At 38.2% G+C, this 21,976-nt stretch overlaps 2 protein-coding genes across 2 annotated transcripts in view; one reads left to right on the top strand and one right to left on the bottom strand.

Annotated features, from left to right (window-relative positions):
• LOC136237994 (ATP-dependent translocase ABCB1-like) overlaps window positions 1-20,421 on the top strand; it is a 50,764-nt gene extending 30,343 nt beyond the window's left edge. The window contains exons 16-24 of the mRNA XM_066028294.1: window positions 13,171-13,254; window positions 13,309-13,518; window positions 13,565-13,665; window positions 19,010-19,165; window positions 19,217-19,373; window positions 19,424-19,621; window positions 19,673-19,879; window positions 19,934-20,080; window positions 20,129-20,421. Of these exons, the coding sequence (XP_065884366.1) occupies window positions 13,171-13,254; window positions 13,309-13,518; window positions 13,565-13,665; window positions 19,010-19,165; window positions 19,217-19,373; window positions 19,424-19,621; window positions 19,673-19,879; window positions 19,934-20,080; window positions 20,129-20,320 (1,452 nt within the window). The 3' untranslated portion in view covers window positions 20,321-20,421. The remainder of the gene's footprint in view (window positions 1-13,170; window positions 13,255-13,308; window positions 13,519-13,564; window positions 13,666-19,009; window positions 19,166-19,216; window positions 19,374-19,423; window positions 19,622-19,672; window positions 19,880-19,933; window positions 20,081-20,128) is intronic.
• Window positions 1-21,976, bottom strand: part of LOC136237997 (uncharacterized) — a 294,291-nt gene that overhangs the window by 141,580 nt on the left and 130,735 nt on the right. The window lies entirely within an intron of this gene.

The raw sequence follows: 21,976 nt of genomic DNA, 5'->3' as shown, positions 1-21,976 counted from the left end.
AATTTACTTTAGCATTGAACAAAATAATTGTCATAACATGCCATTGTAGGGACTTTCTCGCAGAGCTATGCTGTCAGTAATACCATCATTCTCTTTCCTTGTTTTGCTACTTTTTATCACTTGAGTCCCTACTTCATTTTTAATTAATCCACTCACTGCCACAACCGCCATATGACGGTTTTAATTAGTATTAAGTGAGCGAGAACAGGGATAACTGGTCCCTCATACACTATTGCATAAGGTTACATCATCGCACACTTTCTGATGGTCAATAATAAGTATTATGGACGATTATTTGAAGTGATAGTGGCACTACTAATGAAGAAAAACAGTAAGGAGATGGTGTGTTGCTACTTTTGTATGCCTCAATTAGTGGCTTTGTGCATATATGCGCTGCGCACTTGCTCAAACGTCTGAAATTGGAGATAATTGCTTCAACTGTCAATAAGTTAGTGATGTTTACTGTGTTATTATAAACGGTACTAGACTGATGAGTGGTGAGATTTTTCTCTAGTTTCACTCGGGTTGATTTTTGCACGTTAATGTTATATATTGTACTTTGCATGAGAGGATCAAAGTGATGCCGCGTACTGTATTGTCCATACAGTACTAATTAGCTGCATAACTGTACTGTATGAGTCATACAGAACAGTTGTGCAGCTAATTGGGTAAATACAGTACAGTTATGTGCCTAGTTGGAAAAGTAACAAACCACACATTGATACAATACACGTTTAACTTCTACCCTTCCATGAGGGATCCAGTACTCCTGTCTTAGTTGATTAAGAGTATGAGATACTCCTCCATGAACTAGACGTCCATGTACTTCCAAAGTTAACAATCTTGTAAAACAACTTCCACGAGGTAACAACTTTGGACATTTTGTTTCTTCATTGATATCAGCATAAGCATACCTCCCATGGCATCGTAAAATCTCAAACTCATCCAATTGTAAACCAAGCTGTATCTGTAAACAGTGGCGTCTTTTCTGTTTAATAGCAATAAAAACTGTCTTAAAATGATAATGTTGAAGAGTGTAAATCCACAAAAGTGATACTAACTTAATTTCACGAAATATAATAGGATCGGTATCCACTAACTCTGAATGGGATGGACAATAAATGAAACCTTTGATGTTTTCTTCTAGTTTCTTCTCGTAACTTGTTCCACACCTTTATCTTAATAAATCTGAGAATGTAAACTGAAGCTTGTAACAATTTCCGCAGAGATGAATAACGTGGCTTGTCCATTCCAAAGAGGAACACATCTCTATCACATTTCCCATCAGCTCCAGCCATAATAGTAACTTCAGTTGAAGAAGTAGATTTTCTGATTTCTTCCAAGTTTTCTGGAGTTATCTCAGGCAGATTCCAGACTGGCCAGAAGATACAATTACTCTCTAACCACGCCACCACAATGAACTATGATTAAGCTCAATAACTGACAAACCTTGAGTAGCCAAATCAGCAGGATTTTGACCAGAAGCAACGTATCGAAATTTAAATTCTCTGCTCATCTTTATTTCCTTTATACGATTCTCAACAAAAACTGATAATGGCTTTGTAGTCTTCAACATGCACTGTGAGTCAGTCCACAGTATTTTTTCAGATATGGTAATTCTCAGCTCATGTTGTACAAAGTTAGCAGTTCTGACTCCTATTAAGACTGCCATCAACTCTAAATGAAGTATTGTAAGCTTTTTAAACTGATTTTCCCTTCCCAGTAGGAACTAGTCGCATTTTCGAAAACACTAGATTTGTACGAACAATACTACCATCAGTGATTCTCAGATAAACTGCTGTAGCATAACACACAAGTGATGCATCACAAAATACTAACAACTGATGGGTTCCTCCATCCTTTATTCCCACAAAATGTGGAATATCTAAACAAGGAATATTTAAAAACATTTCACAAATTAGCTTCCAATTTTTAACAAGATTCTCAGGTAGAGGACAATCCCATGACAATTTATCTATCTTCCACAGTCCCCGTAAAAACACTTTCCCATGATAAGTAACCGGTGTAATGAGACCAAGTGGGTCAAAAATTTTTGCTACAACATTTAATACACTTCTTTTTGTTACAATATTATCAGTTGTACCAGCAATGTTAATCACATCTTTAGTTCTGTCCCATGACAATCCAAACACTTTAACCTTGTCATCTTTAACCAGGGATACTTCGTCAGCTGGAAGTAGTCTCAAGAATTCATGCGAGTTTGAGTACCACTCGCAAAGGTTCATTGAGTTCTTTGGAAAATAGCTTTTGCCTCTTGATAAATTTCAAAAGCTTGTTTACTAGACTTGGTCCCAAGCAAGACATTGTCCACATATATATTATTCATGATATTCAGGGCTAGTGGTATCCCTTCCTTTTGAAGATGGTATTTCAATGTGGCACCCAATAAAAAAGGGTCCAAATGGCACTCTACAGAAACGATACACTTCTATGTTATCATCATTCACAATAGGCTTATTCACATCTTTCAACCACAGAAACCTGGTAGCGTCATGTTCATCATCTTGAATAGCAATTTGAAGAAAGGCTTTCTCTATGTCTGCTAAAATAACAATCCACTGAAGCCTAAATCTCATCAGGAGTCCAACCAAATCAGGTAAGATTATAGGACCACAGTGTAGACAGTCATTCAAACTACTTGAAGCACTCTACATTTTGCCGAACCATCATAAACTATACGGATCTTTGTTGTAGCCTTCGAAGGGGTCAACACAGGATGGTGAGGTAGGTAATATTTCCTTGTGTTAGTCAAGGTAGAATTATCAACTCTTTCAATCATTCCTTTCTCTAACTGATGGCGTAATATAACAATGTATTTCTGTAATAACTCAGGATCAAGTTAAAAACGATTCACAAGTGACTTCATATGTTTTACAGCAAGTGTGTAGTTATCAGGTAAACAAACATTCTCTTGTTTCCATGGCCAGGCAATATAGTATCGCCCTTTATTGTTTGACTTACCCATACCGTGGGTATCCGTCAAACAACACAAATCTTGCCTAACACCAGCAGACACAAATAAGGTATGATGACCACTATTGTTTTGTGTAGAATACTATTGCTACATTTGCCTGTGACAATATATCCAAATTTGGATGACAACATGAACATACCAGAGAGCAAAGTCATCTTATTGCCACCAACAATGCCCCAGAAAAAATCTGATCCAATCAGAATGTCAACTCTGCTTCAATAGGGATATTATCAGCTAACTGGTTACTAGGTATCAATTTTAAAAACTCCAGATCTCTCTGAGACAGTAGACTTCTTTGTAGACTACTTGTAATTTGATTCAGCACATTGGCTGAAAGTGACAAATATGAACCATCCTTTGCCTTTACTTTAAAGTTTACAGCATATGTATCTACCTCTCTTGTTTTGTCAGCACCAAATGTGGACACAGATAGATGTTCCTCATACTCACAGTACAGCTTCAGTTTTTGTGCCAGTTTGACAGTCATAAAAGTTCTTTGACTGACACTGTCTAACAACACTCTAGCATTAATAAAAATCCTTCCATCTGAGCTCTGTACTGGAACAATTGTAGTTTGTAGCAATACTTGTTCACCAGCTGCTAGTAAAGATTGAGTAAACTGAGTATCTGCTGACCGGCACACTGTGTAGCACTTGTAGACTGCAGTGGCACCTTGCCAGCAGCTGTCAAAGTAGCATCTCCTATACTAGTAACATTATCAGAATGTGTGACACAAAAGGAATCATTATTAGTATCATCACCACAGAACTTTTCTGGACATAAACAGCAGTTATGGTAACCTCTTTTCCCACAATGGTCACAACATCGCTTATGGAGATTAGGACAGCTCTTCAAAACATGACCAGGTTTCAGGCAGATAAATTAAACAACGCTTCTTTTCATTTAATTTCCTTTTCCTAGCCACACGCGTGGCATATTTATCACACTGATCATTATAATGGTCACCATCACAAAATATACAAGGTCGCATTACCCTCTGACTATTCCCTTTGCCACTGAAACTAGCAAACACTTCTGCTGGGGTGGTCTGAGATTGGTAACCTTTCTCCTTGTAAGTGGGATAATAAACAGACCCTTGCCCTATACCTCAACTTTTATTGTTGTCACCTTGTACTTGTAGCTGACCCTTGGTGTTATAAGTATAACGAAAAACATTTTCTTGCACTCTTATGTACTGTAAAATTGCCTTTCTCAAATTCTCCATGTTCCACTTTTCAGTGGGTGGCTTAGATTCTTCCAACTTGGTAACCACTTCAAGTGGAAATTTTAACAAAACTAGTTGGATTAGCATTATTTGATTGTTAACAACCTCCCCTTGTAGTTCTAATTGCCTCAATATCTTTTCTATTTGTTCTTGTGTATTACGGATTTCTGTAAATTTATTAACTGACCTTGGAAGACCTTGCGGCTTAATATATAAGGATTCAATGATAAAATCCACTCTTCCAAACCTTTCCTTTAACAGAGTGACTGCTAAATCATAATTATCATTTGTAACTGCTATACCAGAAATGGCTGCTGCTGCAGTACCTCTTAAACACCCTTAAGATAAGTAAACTTTGACACCTTGGACAAATTTGTTGATCCACAGATGTAGTAAACATTTCCCAAAATTCAGTCCATTGCTGAATGTTCCCATCAAAACAAGGCAGCTGTATTTTAGGTAAATTGACCCTAACACTATTGCCTTGACTTAGGCTGCCATCTAAAACACTTTGACTTGAGAGATTAGAGTGGGCGTTAGACTGGTCAAACGGAGAAGGGTTTAGGACAGGTGGGTTAAGCGTCAGACCTTCAGTGCTGGACACTGTAAAGTACTAATAAGAATAAGAATTACCCTTTGCTGGCTCAGCTCGAATTTACACTTTACGCGTTTAATCTTCCTTTAAAACGAGCTATAGTCTCACCAGCATTCATTAATGTTTCAATGTACCCTTCTGTACCTTCTGCTACTCGTGCATGCTCCTTTTCCTCCGTGACCTTTTCCTCTGCTTTCAATTTGCTCAGTAGTATGCCCCACTCGCGGTCACATCTTTCTAGAATAGTAACATTTTTATTAATATGTTCTACATACTCCTCTATAGTCGCCTCCTTTGTCTTCCATGTCTTCTTCATTAATAGACGAGACAAGAAACTTCTCCACGTCCTCCAAATATCCTTGTAATCGAGCCTTCGTGGGTCCAAGTGCAGTAGCTTACGAATTGGCCCAGACATCTTCGCTCAGTAACCCGAAACTCGATATACCCTGCTCACTACGCCAATAAACTGTGTCGCGGAGAAGATGAGCAACGAAGAATGAACCACTTCTTACTTTAAACTTTTCTCTCAAGTAAATTTTAATGACCAACCAACATATTTATACAATACTGAGTAATGACATATTAGATATAATACGTAGTGTTACATGATGTAAGATTACATAATTAGATTAAAGTATAATCTAATCCAAAACAGCCAAGCTGTAAAAAAAAGTGTGCGGCCCTCAAAAAGGCTATGGTGAAAAAAGATGTGAAATCCAAGGTGGCGGCCAAGAAATGGCTGTGATGGTAGGTTAATGGTAAAAATTTTAATAACGACAATTCTGTTGAATTTTTGTGCCGCTTGGTCTTGGCACAAAATTCACCTGAATTGTCATTATTAAAATTTTTACCATTAACCTACCATCACAGCCATTTCTTGGCCGCCACCTTGGATTTCACATCTTTTTTCACCATAGCCTTTTTGAGGGCCGCACACTTTTTTTACAGCTTGGCTGTTTTGGGTTAGATTTCATTTCTTTTTGTATTTGTATACCCCTATGGCCGGCTTTGGGACTTTTATAACCTATCTTTTTTTCTTTACCACAGGAAGAAGAAAAGATGAAGCAGATGTACTTTAAATATTTTATCAGTAAATGTACAAATTATATATATAATACATATATTTATTACAGAAATCTCCATGGTGGTTTCTTTGTAACTGAACACTCTACAAGGTGACTTCTTCTAGCTGCTCTCTCTACAGGGGGAATTGTTCGTAGTTGAACGATTCTACAAGGTAACTTCTTCTAGCTGATCTCTCTACAGGGTGATTTGTTTGTAGCTGAATTCTGTACAGGTGATTTGTTTGCAGCTGAGCTCTTTACAGAATGGTTTCTTTGTAGCTGAACTCTCTACAAGGTAACTTCTTCTAGCTGAACTCTCTACATGGTGGTTTGTTTGTAGCTGAACTCTCTACAAGGTGACTTCTTCTAGCTGATCTTTCTACAGGGTGATTTGTTTGTAGCTGAACTATCTACAAGGTAACATCTTCTAGCTGATCTCTCTACAGGGTGATTTGTTTGTAGCTGAACTATCTACAAGATAACTTCTTCTAGCTGATCTCTCTACAGGGTGATTTGTTTGTAGCTAAATTCTGTACAGGCGATTTGTTTGCAGCTGAGCTCTTTACAGAATAGTTTCTTTGTAGCTGAACTCTCTATGAGGTAACTTCTTCTAACCGATCTTTCTACAGGGTGATTTGTTTGTAGCTGAACTATCTACAAGGTAAGTTCTTCTAGCTGATCTCTCTACAGGGTGATTTGTTTGTAGCTGAATTCTGTACAGGTGATTTGTTTGCAGCTGAGCTCTTTACAGAATGGTTTCTTTGTAGCTGAACTCTCTACAAGGTAACTTCTTCTAACTGATCTTTCTACAGAGTGATTTGTTTGTAGCTGAACTATCTACAAGGTAATTTCTTCTAGCTGATCTCTCTACAGGGTGATCTGTTTGTAGCTGAATTCTGTACAGGTGATTTGTTTGCAGCTGAGCTCTTTACAGAATGGTTTCTTTGTAGCTGAACTCTCTACAAGGTAATTTTTCTAGCTGATGTCTCTACAAGGTCACTAGTTTGTAGCTGAACACTCTACATGGTGGTTTCTTTGTAACTGAACTCCCTACAAGGTGACTTCTTCTAGCTGATCTTTCTACAGAGTGATTTGTTTGTAGCTGAACTATCTACAAGGTAATTTCTTCTAGCTGATCTCTCTACAGGGTGATCTGTTTGTAGCTGAATTCTGTACAGGTGATTTGTTTGCAGCTGAGCTCTTTACAGAATGGTTTCTTTGTAGCTGAACTCTCTACAAGGTAATTTTTCTAGCTGATGTCTCTACAAGGTCACTAGTTTGTAGCTGAACACTCTACATGGTGGTTTCTTTGTAACTGAACTCCCTACAAGGTGACTTCTTCTAGCTGATCTTTCTACAGGGTGATTTGTTTGTAGCTGAACTCGGTAACTTCTTCTAGCTGATCTCTCTACAGGGAGATTTGTTTGTAGCTGAATTCTCTAAATAATGGTTTCTTTGTAGCTGAACTCTCTACAAGGTAACTTCTTCTAGCTGATCTCTCTACAGATGATTTGTTTGAAGCTGAATTCTCTAAATGATGGTTTCTTTGTAGCTGAACTCTCTACAAGGTAACTTCTTCTAGCTGATCTCTCTACAAGGTGATTTGTTTGTAGCTGAATTCTGTATAAGTGATTTGTTTGCAGCTGAGCTCTTTACAGAATGGTTTCTTTGTAGCTGAACTCTCTACAAGGTAACTTCTTCTAGCTGATCTTTCTACAGGGTGATTTGTTTGTGGCTGAACTCTCTACAAGGAAACTTCTTCTAGCTGATCTCTCTACAGGGAGATTGATTTGTAGCTGAACTCTCTACAGGTGATTTGTTTGCAACTGAACTCTCTACATGATGGTTTCTTTGTAGCTGAACTCTCTACAAGGTAACTTCTTCTAGCTGATCTCTCTACAGGGTGATTTGTTTGTAGCTGAACAATCTACAAGATAACTTCTTCTAGCTGATCTCTCTACAGGGTGATCTGTTTGTAACTGAATTCTGTATAGGTGATTTGTTTGCAGCTGAGCTCTTTACAGAATGGTTTCTTTGTAGCTGAACTCTCCACAAGGTAACTTCTTCTAGCTGATCTCTCTACAGGGAGATTTGTTTGTAGCTTAACTCTCTACAGGTGATTTGTTTGCAGCTGAACTCTCTACATGATGGTTCTTTGTAGCTGAATCTCTACAAGGTAACTTCTTCTAGCTGATCTTTCTACAGGGAGATTTGTTTGCAACTGAACTCTCTACGTGATGGTTCTTTGTAGCTGAACTCTCTACAAGGTGACTTCTTCTAGCTGATCTTTCTACAGGGAGATTTGTTTGTAGCTGAACTCTCTACAGGTGATTTGTTTGCAGCTGAATTCTCTACATGATGGTTTCTTTGTAGCAGAACTCTCTACAAGGTAACTGATGTCTCTACAAGGTCACTAGTTTGTAGCTGAACTCTCTATATGGTGGTTTCTTTGTAACTGAACTCTCTACAAAGTGACTTCTTCTAGCTGATCTTTCTAGAAGGTGATTTGTTTGTAGCTGAACTCTCTACAAGGAAACTTCTTCTAGCTGATCTCTCTACAGGGAGATTTGTTTGTAACTGAACTCTCTACAGGTGATTTGTTTGCAGTTGAACTCTCTACATGATGGTTTCTTTGAAGCTGAACTCTCCACAAGGTAACTTCTTCTAGCTGATCTCTCTACAGGGAGATTTGTTTGTAGCTGAACTCTCTACAGGTGATTTGTTTGCAGCTGAACTCTCTACATGATGGTTTCTTTGTAGCTGAACTCTCTACAAGGTAATTTATTTTAGCTGATGTCTCTACAAGGTCACTAGTTTGTAGTTGAACTCTCTACATGATGGTTTCTTTGTAACTGAACTCTCTACAAGGTGACTCCTTCTAGCTGATCTTTCTACAGGGTGATTTGTTTGTAGCTGAACTCTCTACAAGGAAACTGATCTCTCTACAGGGAGATTTGTTTGTAGCTGAACTCTCTACAGGTGATTTGTTTGCAGCTGAACTCTCTACATGATGGTTTCTTTGTAGCTGAGCTCTCTACAAGGTAACTTCTTCTAGCTGATTTCTCTACAGGGAAATTTGTTTGTAGCTGAACTCTCTACAGGTGATTTGTTTGCAGCTGAACTCTGTTTCTTTGTAGCTGAACTCTCTACAAGGTAATTTCTTTTAGCTGATGTCTACACGATGGCTTCTTTGTAACTGAACTCTCTACAAGGTGACTCCTTCTAGCTGATCTCTCTACAGGGAGATTTGCTTGTAGCTGAACTCTCTACATGTGATTTTGTTTGCAGCTGAACTCTCTACATGATAGTTTCTCTGTAGCTGAACTCTCTATAAGGTAACTTCTTTTAGCTGATGTCTCTACAAGGTCACTAGTTTGTAGCTGAACTTTCTACATGGTGGTTTCTTTGTAACTGAACTCTCTGCAAGGTGACTTCTTCTAGCTGATCTCTCTACAGGGTGATTTGTTTGTAGCTAAACTCTCTACAAGGAAACTTCTTCTGGCTGATCTTTCTACAGGGAGATTTGTTTGTAGCTTAACTCTCTACAGGTGATTTGTTTGCAGCTAAACTCTCTACATGATGGTTTCTTTGTAGCTGAACTCTCTACAAGGTAACTTATTCTATTGATCTCTCTACAGGGCAATTTGTTTGTAGTTTAACTCTCTACATGGTAATTTCTTTGTAGCTGAACTCTACAAGGTGATTTCTTCTAGCTGAACTATCCCTTTCCATAGTTGCATGAGCTCCCTATAAGGTAAAGTTTTCTAGCTGATCTCTCTACAGGGTGAATTGTTTGTAGCTGATCTCTCTACAGGGTGACTTGTTTCTAGCTGATCTCTATACAGGTTACTTTTTCCTACCTGATCTCTTCAATTCTCTTCAGGGTGACTGCTCTATTAGGATGACTGCTCTATTAGAGTATCTCGATTTCGCACTTGCTGCACCAAGTTGAATTTCGTGTTATAACTCCGTGGCTTTAAGTCTGATTCTTCTACACCATTGAAGAGCCTTTCTAAGATGATTGCTCCTTCTATACAGCGATTTTCAAAGCATTCGCCCTAGCGGTTTATCTGGTAGGCGTGGCAAGTAGTCGTTTTTTATTAGCTAATCTCGATTGCATAATTGTTACACACTGTTGGTTTTTTTCGTTGTATCTTCCTGGTTTTTAGCTCGATTTCTTTCAAACCACAAAAGATTTGAGGTTCAATAGTTAACCTATTCACCCACCGATTTTCAGCTTCTTCCCATAAGCGGTTTACCCTGTAGGTGTGACAACATATTGATGTTAATTTTCGTGAATAATCGATCATAACTCTTTTCCTGTTTATCGTATCCTAGCCAAAGTTGGTACAGAGATGCGCCTTTATACCCCCCTTCTATGTGCCAAATTTCAAGGAAATCAGTTATAGCGTTCGCGTTTTATAGCAGTTTTTGTAAGTGTGCGAAAAGAGGAAGAAAAATAAGAAGGAAAAAAAAACGAAGAAACTAAGCCAATTTTTGAAGTCACATATCTCGGGAACGCTTGAAGAGATTTCGCTCTAATTTGGAATGTGGTGGAGGGAGTGTCCACAGCAAAAATCGTCTTGTTTCATCAAGGCAGCACAGAGCTACGGAGGTGCGAAAATTGCGTTTTCTTTCTTCTTGTCAATATACTCACGGGTGTTACGCGCTGGCTTCTTGGGCCGCACAACACACTACCGTGTGTCTTGATAATCAGTTCAGTTCGTGACAAATACAGCAAACTTGGGAAAATGCAGTACAGTTATGCGGAGAATTTAAGGAATGTTACAAAAACAACACATGTGTGACGCTATAAATAACTAAAATCAGCCAAACTAATCCTACCAGTTCGTTTTACGGATAGAAATAGATTGTATAAATACTTACTGATCATCTGATCACGAAGTTATTTAAACACGACTCCACAAAGACAGCATGATTGATCATGTGCATGATGTTGTAAATCAATAAAACTGACCAAACTAATCCTATTAGTTCATTCTACGACTAGAAATAGATTACATAAACACTTACTTATATCCTGATCACCAAAAATCGCAGCGGTTTGAATACTAGAGAAAGTTGCTCCAAGCCAGATGCCCAGGAAGTACAATATAACACTTAAAGCAATGCCTATGCTTGTGTGTACGAAAAATACAGCACTTTGGGGGGTGTCTTAAGGAAAATACAGCACTCTGCTTCTCCTTGTGCTGTATTAGCCTCTCAACACACACCCTCATGCTGTATTTCCGTACACACACACGGTGGTGCTGTAACTATAACATAACGGGCCTGCGGTTGCCATTGTGTAAACAAAAGCTCCATAATCAAAATCCTTGTTCCATAGTAAGTATTGATATATATATATATACAAGTGTAAGAAAAAATTAGGAATTTTCCATATGAGTAGGGACTGCAGCAATAAAAAGCACTGAAACAAGCCGCTGAGACAAAACACAGCTGAATGATTGCATTTTAATCCCTAGTAACTTTAACCATACGTCATAGCAGGCTAAAGTAGGGATTAAAATGTAATCATTCAGTTGTGTTTTGTCTCAGCGGCTTGTTTCAGTGCTTTTTATTGCTGCAGTCCCTACTCATATGGAAAAGTCCTAATTTTTTCTTACACTTATTTGTGTACTTTTTTGTAAACTTTATTGAATAACTGTATTTAGTAATTCATGAATATAATCTGCAATTCCCGAAATATGCAGCTAAACATTCCTAAGGATGCGTAATTTTAACAAACCGCTTTAAACAACACATTACCCACAGAAGTATCTTTTCAACTGTTTTATAGTATGTCTACAGTATTATTTTCCACTAATTCCCTCAACAAAGCCTCAGGGCTGCTCTTACTTTTAGTTCGCATAAGTATGGGTCACTCCCACTTTCTAGACGACGAGATACGCGGGCCTATGAGGCCTACTATGGTGTTTTTCAGTTGTAGTACACCTGAAAAGTGCTCTGGGAAAGCTACCCATAAAGTCTGTAGAGAGCCGCTATATACACCCGGTTTTTAAACTCGGAAAAGAAACCACCTTCGAGCCAAAGCAAACACTCTAATCCTTACGCCTGTAGTTTCTCAACCAGCAGGTAGCAGCATATCCCGAGGTGTATCCCAACATTAAAATCACGTGCTCACTACGTTTATTCCAATATGTTGGGGCACTGTGGTGTGTGTGCTTTGATTGAAGCCGTACCCATGAGAGATGGCCACGATAAAGAAGGATCAAAGATAAAACAGTAAGACAGTAGCGCACACATCGTAGGTATTTAATATTGTGAAAGATTTTTTCACCACAAAATTTGAAGCATTTCCGCCAAAGAAGCAAGGCTGTAGCTGTAGCCAGTTTTCCGCTACACTTTACTGAACGCATCAGGCAGGCAGGCAGCGAGGCTGTAGAAAATTCACTAAAATAATATATTATTTTTAAATTTCGTAGCACCTTGTCGGAAACGTTTCGGGTTGTCCTGAAGACACATTTGGGCTTGTTTATACCTGACCAATACTGTGAAGTGGCCGTGAAGGATTTCTGAAGATGATTTTTGGTAGATTTTTCTTCGTGGACCACGCCCACACTTCATCATCCCTACTGTACTGTACTATTGTACTGTATGATATATAGGATTATATTGTGTGGTTTGTAATTTAGAACTAGTAAATTGGAAATTTAGCGGTGAGAAGGTTTAAATTAAAATTTAAAAATATACTAGTAATTATTTTTGTCTATGTTGTATTTGTAGTATAGCTGTAGGCCTGTAGCAATGGTTTGTAAAACTTTATAAATCTTTCTGCAAAGATTTAAATCTGAGGAGCAATATTTTAATCACATATTTACAATATACAGTACAGTAGACTCCAGTTCTCTGATACTTGTTTATTCATATATACCCTCATTTAACCAAAATGGAAATGACTGTCTGTTTGAATAAATATACTGTTGTGCTAGAGTACTTCAACAGAGCTCTGCAATTTGCTTATCAGGACACCTTTACCACTATTAGCCTGATATCACTGGGGTTCAGAGAACTAAAGGCCCACTGTATGACAACTATAGGTATATCTGACTTAGTGATATTAATTTTTAATGTCCTCCAGAATGTTTGTAGCTGCTTTTCAACTTCCCACAATGCTCATGTACTATAGATTCACCCTGTAAGCTTGCATGCATTCATTTCACGCACTTATCCAAATATGTGAGCTCTGTTGGAATTTTATGCTGTAACAGTTCATGTGTTTACCAGAGATCTTATTGATCTTAATGTCTTCACGTGATGTTTGCATAAGGAAATTGGATGGTTTGATCTAAAGTACAATTGGACTGGAGCTCTTGTCTCTAGACTAAGTGTTGACACTTCTCTAATAGAAAATGTAAGCCAGTATGCACAAGTAGTTGTGTTATTGTTTATCCCATTACTTATGCAGCTGGTGGGAACTCAACTTGGCATGATGATAGCAGCAACAACAAACTTCATTGTCGTTACGATTTTAGCCTTTATCTACCTGGAACCCTCAGCTGCATCACTGGTTATGACAGCATTATTACCACTGGCAACCGTTCCTATTATAGTGAAGACAATGCTGTCTATCGACACATTTAATAATGTTAAACTTGCAATAGAGGAGTCCAACCATGTAATGTATTGTGTCTTTACATGTTTACCATGATTATCCTTTACAGGTCATGTTTGAATCAATTGTACATATTCATACAGTAAAATCTTTTAGTTTACAGAAAACTCTTATCCAGATGTTTTCAAACCATCTTACTTCCAAAAACAGGTAAATATAATGCATGACAGAATGTGTAATGAATGACCACATTATGAGTATTATCATTTCATCATTTAAATTATGTAGTTATATCGTTAGTGACACAAGAGTCCAAGGCAAAAAAAAAGATTTCTATTTAGGTAATATAAAACTAGCTTTTATCACTGTCACCAGTTTTGACATTCATATCAATACCCTCCTAATGGCTAACAACTGCCATGGAGTACCTGTGAATTGACTTCAACAAGATGCATGTGTGGGATTGCATACAACCTACACCCACACACACACACACACACACACGCACACGCACACGCACACGCACACGCACACACACACACACACTCTTATATATACAAGTACACAAAAAATTTGGAATTTTCTACCTGAGTAGGGACCATAGCACATTGATAAAAAGTACTAAAACAAGCTGGAGTAGTGCACGATATTAAATCACAGTAAAACAATAAGAAGTGTTGTATCCCTACTGTGCTCAAGATACCATAATGGAAAGCACAGTAGAGATATAGCACTTCTTATTGTTTTACTGTGATTTAATATCGTGCACTACTCCAGCTTGTTTCAATACTTTTTATTGATGTGCTACGGTCCCTATTCTAGTTGAAAATTCCAATTTTTTTGTGTACTTGTTTGTTAACTTTTTTTGTAAATAATTATTATGACTGGTGAACCCACGCATACCGCATCTGAAGTGGTGCCATGCACCCCAGCTATATCAATTATTGTCTGAAAAGTGAAGTATCCATTATGCTTCGTTGTCAGCTATGTTCAACCCGTTGCACAGCATTTCGAATCAAGAACTGTTCAAAAAGCATCTCTGCAATCTAATACCAAAAGAAATGGTGCCACGCGCTCCAGTTATATCAATTATCGTCTGAAAAGTGAAATATCCATTATGCTTCGCTGTTGGCTATGTTCAACCGTTATACACAGCAGTACAATCAAGGACTGTTCGAAAAGCACTTCTGCAATCAAAATAGCAACTATGAAAAATACGAATGATTTCTGTTACGAAGCCATCACATGCTACCACCAAATTGACACTTTGCTGTCAGCAAAGATGAATGGGACACAAAGGAGGACACTAGTAAGTCCATGAAGAATGCATTGTACGTATTGCCAAGAGTTAATAATAGTGGAGGGAGAGTGTCTAACACTGCATAGGCCTGTAAAAAATGATCCTGAGAAATTCAAAGGGATTCCTTCAGATGTGTAAAATGTTCACACAGGCAGAACAAGGTAATGTGATGATTGCACACTGAGAGAACAAAGAAATGTGATGATTGAAACAATCTTCACCTATGGAGAATACTACAAATTACAGAGTTTTACAGAAAGAATCCCTTTGAATTTCTCAGGATCATTTTTTACAGGCCTATGCAGTGTTAGACACTCTTCCCTCCACTATTATTAACTCTTGGTATTGCGGTATGCCAAAATGTACCTCTTGGGCCGAAGCAATGTCGAACAGTGAAAAAATCAAGCCCCTAGCCTTAACCATTATCGAGTTATGCTTGTCTGAAGGCATCAGTCAGTCAGGCAATTAGTCAGTCAGTAGAAATTCCATTAAATAAATTTAAATTCTGTAGCAACTAGTTGAAAACATATCGGGTCGATCTGAAAGCTTGTTTGGGCTTAATTTTACCTAACCAATACTTCCTCATTGTTGTCAGGGAAAATTGAGGCTGGTTATTGGGTGATGCTATTTTGTGGGCCACACCTTCTCCTTTGTGGTCCCTACTATACAGTGGAACCTCACTTACCAAACTCCCCAAATTAAGGACACAATAGAAAAAACCTCCATAATAAGGACAAAAATTTTGGTCCCAACAGGTCTGGTTAATACATTTTTTACCTCTGAAACAGGAAAACCTCTATATTACAGTAAAAAGTGGCCCAAAATTCTGGGTCCCAAAATGTCCGTAATACTGTATAGTATTATATATATAAGTTTGATTAGGGATCATAGAAAAATAAAGTAGGGAAACAAGGGAGGTTGCCTACACCTGCAGATATACCAGTGAACACTTAATCCCTAATTCAGTCTATACCCAAGATCAAGACTGAATTATGGATTAAATGTTCACTAGTATATCTGCAGGTGTAGCGACCTCCCTTGTTTCTCTACTTTTTTTTCTATCATCCCTAATCAAACTTAAAATTCCTAATTTTTCCTCATACTTGTACATTATGACTAGTGAACTTACGCATACCACATCAAAAGAAAGGATGTTTTCGTCTGAACGCACACCCCAGCTATGAAATACTGCTTCGAAAGTACAGTGGCAATTATGCTCACTTTCAGCTATGTTCAGCCTGCTACACGGCACTACAAACGAAAACAGTAGAAGAAGCGCCTCTGCGATCAATCCAGTCACCACGAAAATATGACGATTCGTGCACCCAAACTATCAATTACTGTCTCGAAAGTGCAGTGGCCATTATGCTTTGCTATCAGCTATGTTCAGCCCGTTACACAGCGTTATAAATGAAGAACAGTATTAGAATCACCTCTGCAATCAATCCAGTCACCATGGAAAATACGGACAATTCCCATTTACAAATGTACTGCAGTGAAGCTATGCATCGTGCTACCGCGAATCAGCTCCTTGGGCTGTCAGCAAAAAGAAATGGGACACAAAGGAGGACAAAGGTAAGTCCATGATGCATACATTGTAAGTACTGCAGTATGCCAAAAGGCACGTCTCGGGATGAAGCAACGTTGAACAGTGAAAAAATCAAGCCCATAGCCTTAGCCGTTATCAAGTTACACTTGCAGGCAGGCAGGCAGGCAGGCAGGCAGGCAGGCAGGCAGGCAGGCAGGCAGGCAGGCAGGCAGGCAGGCAGGCAGGCAGGCAGGCAGGCAGGCAGGCAGGCAGGCAGGCAGGCAGGCAGGCAGGCAGGCAGGCAGGCAGGCAGGCAGGCAGGCAGGCAGGCAGGCAGGCAGGCAGGCAGGCAGGCAGGCAGGCAGGCAGGCAGGCAGGCAGGCAGGCAGGCAGGCAGGCAGGCAGGCAGGCAGGCAGGCAGGCAGGCAGTCACTAGAAAATTCCACAAATTTTTTATTTTTTTTAATTTCGTAGCAATTTATTGGAAGTCTTTAATTGCTATACCATGCCAATGTAGGGATTTCCCACCGAGCTATGCTGTAATAGCTACCATCGTTCATCTCTTGTTTCACTACTTTTTATCGCTTGGATTCCTACTTCATTTTTAAATTTATATTTTTAAATATACTAGTTTGTTTAGTTTTTTGTTAAGGCATGCAGCTAGCTATAAACATGTGACTGTTCTATTAGGGTGATTGCTGTATCAGAGTATCTCGAGTCAGCCTGCAAAGATGTGCACTTGCCCAAAAGGGGCGTGATTTCAATCGATAGTTAGAGTATCTAGTCAGTCTTGCAACTTGAAGGTGTGTGGTCACTGAAATACAGCTAGCATAAAAGTGGTGTGTCATCATGGTTCTATGGTTTCAATCGATAGATCGATAATGCGTAGAATGAAGAATGGGCGTGATCTTGTGACCTATCATGAAAGCTATCTAGTACCGGTACCTCTGTACAGTAGCCTCCATCATAGATTATATCAGTAAGGAATATATAATCTATGCCTCCGTACAGTAGCACAGTAGCGTAGTCTAAGTGCCTTAAAGAATCTTGTGGCGTCTATTATGCTGCTTAAAGAAAGTGTTGATACGGAAAATTAATGCCTCGATATGGTTTCGTTGGATGAAGGAGAAGAAGACAAGCAGCCTGATTGAAGATGAAAGAAAAGACAAGGCGCAGAGGGCACACACTCGTTGGAACCCCAAAAGGCACATCCCATTGGTGAGTTTCCTTGGATCCCTACTTCACTTTTAAATCAATAATTTTTAGTTTGTTCGGTTTAGTTATACACTGTATTATGCAACTATACACATATGACTGTTCTATTAGGGTGACTGCTGTAGTACTTGAGTCAGCCTTTCACCTACTGGGGCATGTCACTATTTCATATTTTCACTGTGCTAGCAATATAGACCAATAATAAGGGTTGTGGTCATCATGATTGCGTAAATAGATTGTTAAGAGTAGTTAGAACATTATTAATCCGTTAATGGGCATGGCACTGATCCAATTGCAAAACTTCGTTTGACCTCCAGCCTTGCGACTGTGGTCAAGCAGGCAAGCTGGTAGATGAAAATTCGAGTTTCTATAAATTTTTTAAAATGTCTATATCCAGTTGCCTGTGTTTTCTTGTTTTTAATGCTGTTAGACGGACTAATGTTATTCTGTAAAGGTGATTCTTTGTCACATAAGACGCCTCTAAGTAAGGTGGGGGATCCTATTCAAACAGTACTGCCATACTGAATCATTACATATAACACATTACCCCCAACACTGTTATGTATAATCAAGCCTAAAAGTACAACTTGAAATGCTTCCAATAGGTTTCTTCTGTTAGTATAGTGGCACAAAGCAAGTAATCATGCGTGAACTTTTTTATAAAACCATTAAACTTTCCACATGCATTGACACGTATAGTAGTACCATCACAGATTTGGACCCTTGATGACCTTTGTGGCCATTTTTGCACAGAAATTTGATTATTCATGTCTTTATCTCCCTGAGGCATTAATTAACTTGTTAAAACATTGTACCAAAGTAAAGGTCTTGTTGAATGAAACAACTTGGACTGAATATGCGATTTGTTATGGTCATTTATATTATCCATGAATTTTGAGATAATTTACATCCCCACAGGTAATTTACACCCCAAGGGCAGATGTAGCTACTGTAATAAAAGTGATCATAACTTCAAAATGGAATTACCCTTACAGAAAACGGCATGCATAAAATGCTTTGATCTATGGTAGGTAATGAGGTCTAAAATCCACTAAAATACCTGCTAGCAGGTTTTTAAAATGACTAAAAACCTGCTAGCAGAAAAGACCTCAAGCTCTGAATTGCTATGCCCTCCCAAGCATATTATATAAGCTAGTAGCCTGCAGTGCCTGTTTAAATAAATACATCCTATAACTAGCAGTAGCTGTGTAATCCTGCGTGTTATAATTACTAGGCATGAGGCAAGCAATTAACTCAAATACTTGAAGCAACCCTTCATCAAGCACTTGTGAAACGGCTTCAGCAAGCCTATTATAAAGGAAATCTACACACAAATATCAAGCTTTTACATTATTAAGCATTTGAGTTGGTATCAAGAATTTTTGCTTTTAAGTAAATATTAATGCACACAGACAAAAAATGAAGTACTTAGTACTTTGATGCTTGCTCTGGTTTAATGGTTGCACCATATCTAATATAATCCAGTCATACATAGTATTCTTTCTTTCTAGTAAATTAGGAAAATTACACATAACTCTTGGACTTGTCTATGGCATGAATGAAGTATGCCAGTTTGTTATTGCTGCCATTATGGTACGATTTGGAGCTTTCCTTGTCTCAGTTCCCATTGAACACAAATTTCACTCAACGTTTGTGAATATTTTAGTGTAAGTTTCTCAGAGCATTACTGAACATTTACTATACTATTATTGTTTTAGACCTACAATAACTACTTTGACAGCTACTTTAATTGCTAGAACACTTAATCATACATTGTCTAACTATTTTAAAGCAAGGACTTCTGTCAAGTCAACATTTTCTCTACTCTATCGAACACCTATTATAGACTCCAGCTCTACATGGGGAGTTATTCCAGTATGAATTATAATTGTTTACTGCTAATGTGATTATCAGTGATATTATAGGATCATACTAATGGTGTGATAACTTTTGATCGAGTAGCATTTACTTATCCAACAAGGACTGAAACTCCTGTATTCAAAGGTGTCAGTTTCTCAGTCTTACCAGGACAGACACTGGCTATTGTGGGTCCCAGTGGATGTGGTAAGAGCACAGTCACTGCCTTAATAGAACGATTCTATGATCCATCAAATGGAGTAGTGGTGAGTGATACAAGTCAATAACTGTCTTGTTTTATTAAACTACCGTATTAGAGACTGGATGGTACTGATATAAGAATGTTGAACATTCAGTGGCTGCGTAGTCAGATAGGTTTGGTGTCACAAGAGCCAGTTTTGTTTCATGCCAGCATTGCTGATAACATCCGTTATGGAGCTAACTTTAGAGAAGTGACTGATGAAGAAGTACAAGAAGCTGCCAAATGTGCTAATGTGCATGATTTTATAATGGGTTTACCTCAGGTAATAGTCAGTGTGCCTGCATGTATGTCATTGTTACTGCTCCCATTACACTAGGGCTATGAAACAAAGGTTGGGCCTAAAGGCAGTCAGTTGTCAGGAGGACAGAAACAACGTGTTGCAATAGCACGAGCTCTGGTGAGGGATCCCAAGATACTACTATTGGATGAGGCTACTTCTGCTCTGGATACTGAGAGTGAAAAGGTAATAATAACAAGTGTAGACCCATACGCTGATGTTAATTGTTCATAGCTGGTGGAAGAAGCATTGGAGAAGGCACAGAAGGGTCGTACCTGTATTAAGATAGCACATCGAATATCAACAGTTCGCAATGCTGATAAGATCATTGTAATTTCCAATGGAAGAGTAATAGAGAGTGGAACTCACTCAGAACTGATGCTTCTAAATGGCTTCTATTGCAAAATGAACAATCTCTCTCTGTAACTGCCACAACTGTAATAAAATAAACAGAACAGTTTTATTTAACTTCTGAATACTGTACCTTGAGTCACTGCTGTAACAAAAGTGAACTAAATTTGACTATAGCATTGCCCACTTTAGTATCAAGACACACAGTAGTGTGTTGTTCAACCAAGAAAGTCAGCACTCGACACTGAGGATATTGGCAGGAAAAAAGAAACATACATGCATAGCTCCATGGCCCCTTCTTCAAAGCACACCATTGTTGTCTACCAGATAGGGTAGGTCACACAGCAGATTTCACACCAACCATTTGCGATTAAGAGGATCTATAAGGCTTGGTATAAATATCTACTGAGTTTTAAATGTATATTCATCAGTAGCAGATCTAGATAGAAACCCCCTTTTAAATTTAATCTTTAGTGCTGGTCACTGTAAAGTGTTAATAATAATAATAATAAATCAGTGGCAGTCTAACTACAATTGCTTCATTATTGTTGTATTGACAATTTGTCATAGCATACAAATATATACCACTGTATTTCAGTAGCATGCATGCAATTGCACTTAACTGACACCATTTATAGCTATTAAACCCTCAGCAACACTTCAAATAAAATATTTTTAAAAACCTCCCAAACGATCGAGATACTCTAATAGAGCAATCAAAGCTATACCTTAATCACAACTTTTGCCCTTTAGTTAGCTATAGTATTTAAAGCACTGGATTTATTGTAATTGCCAACTAAAAGTCAATCTCAGAGCTTCTAAAATCTCAAAATTTTCTGGAGAAATGATGTTTTAGATCTGCCACTGTTCATGTAAAAAGGATTGAACTTTTATCACAGCTACAAAGTAACTAAACTGAGTATGGGAATAACTTGAAAAATTGGTGTGTACATAGGCTGATACATAGCAGTGATACATAGCAAATTGGTGTGTACATAGCAGTGCTTTTAGATGATTTGAAGAATTATAGAGTTATGTTGTTGATTCTAATCGGCTAACTTTCTACTTAATACTGCTTATTTGTAATTGTCTATAATTTCATTGATCTACCACTAGATTGTTCTAGAACATTCTACGTGTGCATGTGTTCTATTAGAAGTCCTCAAAAAATCTGCATTCTATTAGGGTTGGGCAATATTTCAATATTATTGCCTGTTCGCAATATTATCATGTGCAATACTGCAATTATTTTGAAATTACCACAATACCGTTAATGCATTTTCTGCATAATTGTTCAGTGAGAAACTGTGCTAAAAAGCCTTTATTATTGCTGGTGCTTTACTTACTTACAATGACAGGGAGTGATAGAGCACTAGAACTCTGGACCTAGAACCTAGCACTGAAGGTCTGACAGCAATCTCTGCTGCAATAATTTCCACCAACTCTTTGAATGTAAAGTTCTGGTAGTAGTACATAAATGGCAATAATCGCAATTATTGGCTTTTATCGCATGGCCACTTCACTGCAATAATCGTGAGTAGAAAATGCCAGTACTGCCCAACCCATTCTATGCAATACCAAGAGTAAATAACTCAGTGCAACACATTTTAATCAATACTCATCGTTGTGAGGTAGAACATGTTATAGTTTCTCATTTTCTTAATATCATTAATGTGACTTGGTTTTCGACCATCTACAATGTGCTTTTATATGTTGTTGATTTTTGGTATA

This window comes from Dysidea avara, chromosome 11 (assembly GCF_963678975.1).
Source record: "Dysidea avara chromosome 11, odDysAvar1.4, whole genome shotgun sequence".
NCBI lineage: Eukaryota > Metazoa > Porifera > Demospongiae > Dictyoceratida > Dysideidae > Dysidea > Dysidea avara.
Note: the sequence above shows the minus strand (reverse complement) of the source record. Positions and strands in the feature narration are given on the sequence as shown.